Source organism: Tasmannia lanceolata, unplaced genomic scaffold (genome assembly GCF_043159265.1).
Source record: "Tasmannia lanceolata isolate RefF3 unplaced genomic scaffold, GAP_Taslan_0.1 ptg000006l, whole genome shotgun sequence".
Classification (NCBI taxonomy): Eukaryota; Viridiplantae; Streptophyta; class Magnoliopsida; order Canellales; family Winteraceae; genus Tasmannia; species Tasmannia lanceolata.
In genome coordinates, this window is record NW_027518683.1 from 1,998,789 (window position 1) to 2,008,615 (window position 9,827).

Sequence of the window (9,827 nt, forward strand, 5' to 3'; positions counted from 1 at the left end):
TTTTGATGATGGCACTACTCACTTTGTTTTACACCTTCTGAATTAGCATTTCACCGATGTTACAATACTGAAGATGCCATTAACATGTAATTAGAAAAGTGTAAAACAAAGTGAGTATCGCCATTATCAAAATCTGGTAGTGCCAATATCAGTCCCTTTTTTAAAGGAAAAATATGCGTGGGCACCATATAATTGCTTTGTCTTATTAATCCGCCATCAGAGTCCCGGTCAGTGCATACATTGCATGACACTTTCTCAATGAGTGTATCAAGATGACTGCAAGCCTAGTCAAAACATTAGAGTGAATTTAAGTATTTTTTATAAATAGAAAAAAAAAGAAAAAAAAAAACATAAAAATGAAGGTCTCTCTCTCTATATGCATGGCTTGAAAATCCACTTGTTGCACAAATGGAATGCTAAATCAAGGAATGAAGGTAAACAAATGAAAACAGAAAACCAAAAAGCGAAAGACTAGAAATAGAATTATTCCAAGAACATGAAGAACACTATTAAAGAAAGAAGGTAGACAGATTGAAAAAAAAAAGAAAAAAAGAGATGGAGAATAACAATAGAATCATTACCAATGATATGAAGAAGAGAGATTTAATTTTGCTTTAGATAGAACGATCGATTTTCCATCTCATCATATTCCTCCCCTTGCATTAAACCAAACTCTTCATCTCGATCGTCTATTTCGCAAACATGGCAAGGAAGAAGAAATACACAAGGGTTATAAACGGGACGATAGACATCAAGACTGCTATGATCTCTGGAGGCTCTGGAAGAATGAAATACGGATAGACTAAAATAGCCGTAGACCATAGCATAACCATTAGAAACACCATGAAGTATTGTTGGGGATCCATCTCTCTTCTTCTTCTTCTTCTTCTTCTTCTCTCTCTCGTGAGGGAGGAATGCAACAATATGAAGGGAGAGAAGGAGATTTGCCTTCTATATATTCTCTGTAACCATTTCACGGAGAACCATTTTAGGAAACATTAATTCTATACGTTAATTATGATACTGAGTATGAAGAAAATCTTTGATTGAGACGGTACTCTTTTTCAAGTAAATATGGGTAAATATGAAAAATAGATCCTCGAAATGAATAAATGAAGAGAACGACTTTGCACATATGTCATTTTCGCGATTAATGGTCAAAGGTTACTTTTGGGCCCCACAAGGGGCAGAAATCAAGATCTTTGATCTTTTAGAACATCTTTAGTCATCTCGCATGGACTTGCTTCCGTCAGACGGACATCCTATGCGTAATATGAAGGAATAGAAAAAAAAGGGAAATGATATAATGCCCCCTTTTTTTACTTGGGACAGCCCTCATGAAGTGTAAAAGAGTAGTCATAAATACACTAGAGTGGGCTGTAGAAAGTAACAAATGGACGTGTATAAACCTTCACAAATCTGTCCATTTTTTACCTCCACAAATATGGAGTTGATTTTTTGTGGACACCCTATTTATGTGAGGGCCAATCAAATGAATGGTTTAGATCACCCAAACAATATGCACTCCACTGTATTTTAAGCTAGTGTGTAGATAACCTATCTACACTTGTGTGTAGAAACCGTTCTCTCTCTCTCGATCAAGTAGATAATTTATCTACTCCGTCGGCATAAAATACAGCGCGTGCCCACATTGTTTGGGTGATGCAAACCATTCATTTGATTGGCCCGCACATGATAGGGTGTGCCCAATAAATCACTTAAGCAAATAGGACTCCATGAGAATACCTTATGTATTATTGGAAACTATGCATTTTCAATATCGGCAACAACAATATTGGAAAGCATTTATTGGAAACAACTGTTCAGTAACAGATTGAGGGTCAATACAAGTGTATCTTACCAAATCCTGCAGGCAAGTCCATAAAGACTTCTATTTACAAGTGTCTAAGACAAGTTCGGGCGAATCTAAGCCATGCGAAGTACTTGCACTGATAATTTAGTTTAAGCTTAATTAGCTGAAATGTTTAAAAACAATCTTGAAATCACGATATGAATTAGAAATATCGTGAGTAAATCGTTAGGGGTGGGACGGGGATGCCGAATCTTTAACCATGGCAAATATTACTAATGATGGGAGCGAGAAAATCTAAGGTTCATCTCCCCATAGATATTATAGAGAATCTTTTCAACAAACATGGTTATATGCGTAAATTTAAAACCATTCTAAAAATTATAGATACTAGTGTTAATGTAAGGGAAACTACATTGCTAATTTAACCTGTGGCATGTTTCTCAACATTGAAAAAACTTTCCTAAAATTTATTTTCATTGTAAAACTAATTTTCCGAGGTTTGGTAAACTAGGTTTTTAGCGTAGAAGATTGCCCAAGTTGAACCCATAGGCCTACAATTTTAAAGGGAGGATTTGTGACCATCACCATATTGCTAATAAATTGAGGGTCAATACAGGCGTATCTTACCAAATCCTGCATGCAAGTCCATCAAGACTTCTATTTACAAGGGTCCAAGACAAGTTCTGGCGAATTTAAGCCACGCAAAGTACCATTGATAATTTAATTTAAGTTGTGATATTTAAAAACAAGGGAAATGATTTCAATGCTCCAATCTTTTGATAAACATGCGCTCCCATGTTTGTCGTGTAGTATTTAAAGGGCTTTATGAGCTCTTTGACAACCATAATATTCCTCTGACAGCCCTTTACATACTACACGACAATCATGGGAGCGCATGTTTATCAAAACATTGGAGCGTTGAAATCATTTCCCTAAAAACAATCATGAAATTGCAATTTGAATTAGAAATATCCCAAGTAAATCGGTGTGGGGCAGGGTGGGGATGGCGAATCTCTAACCATGGCAAATATTATTAATGATGGGCCGAGAAAATCTAAGGTTCATCTCCCCATAGATATTATCAAGAATATTTTCGACACAGGTGGTGATATGCGTAAATTTAAAACCATTCTTAAATATTATAGACGCTCTAGTGTTTATGTAATTAAGCGGAACTACATTGCTAATTACCCTGGGGTGATGTGGGTTTGGTTTGGTTAACTAGATTATTTAACAATATGTTGAAGACAAATAATATGCCTGATGAGTGGAAGAAGAGTACAATAGTACATGTTTATAAGAATAAACGGGATATTCATAATTGCACTGATTATTGGGGAATTAAGCTAATGAGTCACACCATGAAGCTTTGGAAGAGGAAAATTGAGCATAGACTAAGAAAAGAGACAATGTGTCAAAGAATTAGTTTGGCCTAATACCCGGACAATCGACTATGGAAGATAAATGTTAGAGTTATGGAGAACTACTTTGGAATCTAAAGGTTTTAGACTTAGTAGGTCTAAGACAGAGCATATAGAGTGCAACTTTAATAATGTAAGGAGGAGGGGCGAGGATGTATTGAATATGACTAGACAGGAGGTACCTAAGAGGGATATTTTTCGCTATCTTGGTTCAATCCTACGTCGGTGTAATCCTACTATAATTCATCACATCATATAAGAGCATTGAGGGATAAATATTTGTTACTGTAGAGAAGAATAGTGCTGAAAATTAATCTATACGATCAATTTTGAAGGGTCAATAGAAATAATTAAAGAAGAATAACTTTCAACCCTTGGCCTGATTTCGCACGATAATTCAAACTTAAAAAGCCCTCCCAAACCACCAAAATAGTGTTATTTCCAGCCAATTCCAGTACGTCGTTTCCAACGCCCGTTTTCGCCACATGGACTACCACTTTCTACGATATAAATAGAGCCTTTCTCTCTCGCAAGTAGTCACACCAATATCAGAAAGACAGAGATAGATAGAGAGAGATGGAACGTGGGGGCTTTCATGGCTATCAGAGACTCCCTAAATCCACCTCCGGTAAAGTCACAAAACACAGGAAAAAAAAATGCTAGATCTTCCTTTTTAGATACAAATATTATTATTTTTTTCTTTTATTTTGGATTTTTTTCTCATTACTATTTCCATTGGGTTTTTTTTTTCTTTTGCATGGAGGAACTGATTTCTTAGCTCGAGCATCCGTTTCTTTGGTTTTACACTTTCAACCCAAAAAAAAAGCTCCTTCTTTCTGGCCTCTTTTCTTCTCAAAACCCTAAGATTTTAGGGTTTTTTTTATCTCGATCGAGAGACAAAGAGTTTTTCCTTCGATTCATTCAGTAACCTTTTCCTTCGATTTCTTGCATGCAGATCCAAATGCGTTTTATCTGCCTCTCTCTCTCTCTCTCTCTCTCTCTCTCTCTCTCTCTCTCTCTCTCTCTCTCTCTCTCTCTCTTATTATAAAGCTTGAATCATGCATGTCGATGTATTGCATCTACTATCTTTGAATACATTTTGCTTACAATGTTGATTAGGTTTCCAGTGACTTGCAGATTTCTTTTTCTTTTCTTCTTTGATATCTTTAGCTATGGTTTTTTGGGCTTTTTTCCCTCTAAGGTTCATAGATACCTTTAGATCTGTTAGTGTTTACCTGTTTTTATTGCTGTATCCTTGAAACCTTTAGATCTGTTACTGCTTATCTGCTTTTATAGTTTTATCGTTGAATTTGATTGATTTTTTTTAATCTACCTATCATTGACCTATCTGGATCTATTAGTTTAGCCATCTCTATTCTTCGTTTCGAGTTTGGCTGGAAAAATAGAGAAAAATCTCTTCTTCTTTTTTCCAAGACAAAAATATATTCTCGTCTTTAACTCGAGAATAATGGGTTAAGCTTTTAATCCTCCTAAAATGAATAATCACCTCAAGTTGGTATTTCCATTTGAAAATATCGTCTTTAACTCGGAATTTCTTCTGAGATGATATATTGATTCATATTTTCCATTTCTTCTCTTTAAAAAAGAACCTTTAAAACCAACGAACCCAATAAGTTGAAGGCTTTTACAATCTAGGGTTAGGGTTTTATTTTGGACCATTCTACGTTAGGCGGCGATGCGTGATGCGCACTCCTATTTTATTCTTTGTCCTCTCATGGAAAGCATCCAGAAGCAGTGGGCCCCACTGTTCTGACCAATCTCGTCCTTACACGTAAAAAAAAAAAAAAGACTCGGGTGCGCGTTACGCATCTTGCGCGAGCTAGAATTTAGGCATGTAGGACCGCTTTGATTCAATGCGTTTGCTTGTTGACTAATTTAATTTAATGAAAACGTTTAAACTTCCATGCATGCAAGAATTCTCACCTTGGGATTCTAACGTAACGCCCTCCTTTATTATTATTTCGGGGTTGGTTTGACCCCTTGTTTTTGCTACCGGCACCCTCCTCCTTTTCTAATCGGTCTTTTGCCTAGCCCTTTTTCTGTTTTTTTCCCTTTGATGAGAACTTTTCTATATGAAGACAAATATAGGGACCGAAGGGTGTGCCATGTGCCAACTTAGACCAACCTTTTTATTTTAATTTATTAGATATAGTATGAGTAAATTATAAATCCAATCTCAACCTAATAAGAACGAAACCAATCCTTTCATTCTCGCAAAATTATAAATCTAGTGTTTTTCTTGGGGTGAAATGATACTTCCACGTCCTCCATTTGTTTGTCTTTTTTCTGAAACTGACCTTTTCATGAATACGAAAAATCAAAAGTGGTAGCAATGATGCCATTTTTAGGAACAGACAAAAGTTGTAGACGTGTAGAATAATGCCATATTTAGGAAAAGACAAAAAAAGGTGGTGGAAATATCCTTTCCCTTCTTCCACCGATGCCATATATAGGAAAAGACAAAAAAAGGTGGTGGAAATATCTTTTCCCTTCTTCCACCCCTTCATTCTCTATTGAAATTCCAATTACCCTTATTTGCTTCGTATTCAAAGAACACATGAAATCTTCCATTCCCCCCTTACGCACAGAAATGCATAAATGTTCTTAATTTCCTTTTTATTTGCATCAAGTTCAAGCAAGTTCTCCCTCTGTTTTTCTTTTCGAAAATTGACTATGCCTACTCTCCTTTGTTAGTATTTTTCATGAAAACAGCCATTTTTAGGAAGGAAAACCAAAAGGCGGTGAAAATGCTGTAAAACGGGGTAAACTTAAAAACATTTTTTTCTTAAGCCCTATCTGGATTGCTGGTATTTTATTGAAAATTTTGGAAGGAGAAACATTTCTAAAACTCCTATTTTCATACCCGTGAAAAAAAAAAAAAAAACTGGAACCAACCCTATTTAATTTTTTTAAAGAGAACTTCAATATATTTCCTTCAAAATAGTGGAAAGGAAAAAATTTCAGTCAGAAATATTATTCTTGCACTCTAAACAGGGCCCCTTAATTTTCAAGAAAAGAGAAGCAAAATTGGTGGAAATCGTACTAGATATTGATAAAAAAAATTCTTTATATTAATTTATTTTTATTTGATCTAGCAACGGTGGTTCCGGACTTGGAAGCCCCAGCGAACCAGTACGCCACCTTCGATGACAACCCGGAGCGCGACAGCGTGTGCACCGTTCGCGAGCAGGACCGCTTCATGCCCATCGCCAATGTAATCCGCATAATGCGCAAGGTTCTCCCCACTCATGCGAAAATCTCCGATGACGCAAAAGAGACAATCCAGGAATGCGTCTCAGAGTACATAAGCTTCATCACCAGCGAAGCCAACGAACGGTGCCAGCGCGAGCAACGCAAAACCATCACCGCCGAGGACGTGCTGTGGGCCATGAACAAGCTTGGTTTTGATGACTACATTGACCCACTCAGTACATACCTCCAACGTTACCGTGAAGTTGAAGGTGACCACCGTGGCTCGATAAGGGGTGAGCCACTGCCCAAACGCTCCGTAGACATGGGTGGTCAGATGGTGGCCCCGTCGCAGGCCTATGCGCCACCGGGGTATCACATGGGCCATCATCAAGGTCAGTTTAATGGTGGGGTTGGTGCTGGGTATTTTAGAGATGGGTCCGGGACGAGCTCGGGCCAGGCCGCTGGCATGGCTGGGTATGATCCTTATGCTGGTTATAAGTGCTGAAATGAAAGTAATATAAACAATATATAATAATATATGCGTATATAGGGCATATAAAGTAGTATAGAACTATATATGTTAAGTGAAAGACCGGTTTGGGTGTTGAGTGGTTTTGATAGTAAGCAGGTTAAGACAGAAGGTGGCTTTTGAGGTGAAGTGTAGCTTCTCCTATGGCTACTTTCTTGTGCTTTTTTCTGCTATCTTTGGTTTCCCCTCTGTTTTGTTACAAGTTCAAGAGTTTTCTGGAAGTTCAGAGATGGGGTTTTTATCCAGGGTGGACTTTAGTGTCACTCGATCAATGCTGTAGTACCTTTCCATCTATCTTATTATTAGTCGAGGAAAACTTTCAGTCTCTCGCTCTCTCTCTCTCTGTCTCTCATTATATGGTTGATGTTTAATTTTGTGCTTCTAAAGCTTTTGTAGTCTGTTTTTCACTGTTCATGAAAGACATCCTAATTGTTTCACAAATTATTTTTAACCTGAAAAAAGCATCAAAATCAATTTAATAATGGATGAAATCATATCAGCGAAAGAAACATACACTCTTTGAGTTTTTGGTGAATTTTCACACATCTAATCGATCGTGCGTTTTCTATGTTTATAGAATGTATTGTGTATGTATCTACAAATTAAAATATCATGATTACATCTTATCTTTATCCTCAATACCTCTTAAGTATTCTAATTGTAAGAGATAACTAGAATGAAAACAATCAAGAGAGATCAAGAGGATCTTGTAGCTGGACTAGGGGCTGAAGTGGCATGTTTATCATTATCCTTAAGTGGGAGGGTGAGCAAGGGATGTTACCATTACCGTAGTAAAAAAATAATGTGCAGGCAGAAGAAACTGTGAGATTCTATAGATGTAATTAGGCTGAACGATTTTTATGAAAATTGCGTTATAAATGTTGCCAACCACGAGCAACTTAAGAGGTGAGGCAACCACGTAGGATGGAGGTGAGTTGGTGGTGGAGATTGTTAAAGTATAAAAGATTAAATAATGCCTTCTCTAAAAGCAAGCTTAAGCTTTTGGAGTAACTGGTATAGTTTGACATGGTATCAGAGCAAATTCTTGGGTTCAAACCTCCTTGATAGCAAAATTCACATGAAAAGGCCATACCCAAAAGTGGGGCCACATGTGCCATGTGTAGGCCAACTCAAAGATAGAGGGGCCACACATGAGGGGGAGTGTTAAAGTATAAAAGATTAAATAACGCCTTCTCGAAAAGCTTAAGCTTTTTGAGTAACTGGGAGTTTGACAGAGCTCAGGGATGCCATAAGGTGTAACGGTGCAAAGCGAAGAATCTAAGAAGAAGAAAAAATTGGAGTGATGTCCAGTCATTTGATAAATATAACCTTCGTCAATCATCTTCACTTGTGATGAGAAACTTGACTTTCGTTATGAGTTGGGCTCGACCCAGTGATACATCTTGCCATCGCTTGTCAACATCTTTGATGATTAATATAACCTTCTTCAATCACCTTCACCTATGATGATAAAACTGACTTTCAGGCTGATCTTCGCTAGTCAACATATCTTCTGATAAATTTAACCTTCGTCGATCAGCTTCTACTTAGTGATGATAAACCTAACCTTTGTCATAGGTTCCGACTTTGCAATAAATCTTACCCTCAGTCAACATATTGGACAATAAGTTTAAGGAAATGATAAATGTGCCCATTTTCATCACTTGGGACACCCAACTACAGTATATTAGGGCTGTAACTCGGGTCGGGCGGGTCGGGTTTTGGAGAACCCGGGTCGGGTCAGGTTTTTTTTCGGAAAACCCACGATTCCCAAACCCGGCCCTACCCATGATAAATCTCGGGTCGGGTTGGGTCGGTTCGGATTTTTTCACGTTGACGCAATTTTTTAAGAAAAACTCTTGTTTGGCAAGGCAACTCAACTTATAGAAGCAGAAATTACACTCACATTACACTTGAATCAAACAATGATGTAATTACACTTACATTACTTTGAATCAAACAATGCTATAATCAAACAATGCTGTAATTACAATCAAACAATGTTGAATCAAACACTTGAATCAACTCAACTCAACTCATAGAAGCAGAATTACACTCACATACTATAATAGTGCGTGCATGGTTTTTCACTCTTAACTTTTAACTAATCATAGAAAAAAAATACATACTATAACTTATGTAACTCGGGTCGAGTCGGGTCGGGCCCTTCAAACCCGACTCGACCCAAGATTCATGCGGGCTTTTGGATGCTCAACCCGGCTCGACCCGAAACCCGAGAAACCTGAACCCAACCCAGGCTATTTTCGGGTCGGGTAAAACCCGGCTCGAGTTGCAGCCCTAAGTGTATCTATGACTTCAAAGGGGCTGATGTACTTCACATTTAAGGAAGGGAAGTGCTATATCCACCCCTTTTGATTGCTTTGGCCGGAACAACCAGGACCAGTATACGTGGCAATCAGCCCCATTGAATCCTTCTTACATGAAGTACATCAGCCCCTATGCAATCATTGATACACTGCTGCTGGGTCTCCTAAGTAATCAAGAATTCAAGACTCAAAAGGGGTGGGTATATCAGTTCCCTTAAGGAATGAAGTGACTTGATTGCCACGTACAATGTAGCTGGGTGTCCCAGATGATGAAGAGGGGAGCTTTTATCATTTCCCTAAGTTTGACTCTCGTCAATAAGCATGAAGATAAATCTGTTCTACTTCATATATGGGGATAACTTCGACTTTTGTTTGGATTCAGCCTCTAGCTCAATGGTCAATACTCTGTTCTTCAACGTGGAGGTCTGAGGTATCTGCCTTTATTGCCTTGGTAGTGATTTTTTTTTAAATTGGCAAGATTATTATTCTAATTTTAGGTGCTTTCTTATTGTAATAGAATTCTA

General features: G+C 37.7%; 1 protein-coding gene across 1 annotated transcript; it reads left to right on the forward strand.

Annotated features, from left to right (window-relative positions):
• Window positions 1-3,723: 3,723 nt before the first annotated feature.
• NF-YB6 (nuclear factor Y, subunit B6) lies at window positions 3,724-7,301 on the forward strand. Its single transcript, XM_077381484.1, has 2 exons — window positions 3,724-3,862; window positions 6,351-7,301. Exons 1-2 carry the CDS (start codon window positions 3,811-3,813, stop codon window positions 6,950-6,952), a joined length of 654 nt encoding a protein of 217 aa, XP_077237599.1. The 5' UTR covers window positions 3,724-3,810; the 3' UTR covers window positions 6,953-7,301.
• Window positions 7,302-9,827: the final 2,526 nt, after the last annotated feature.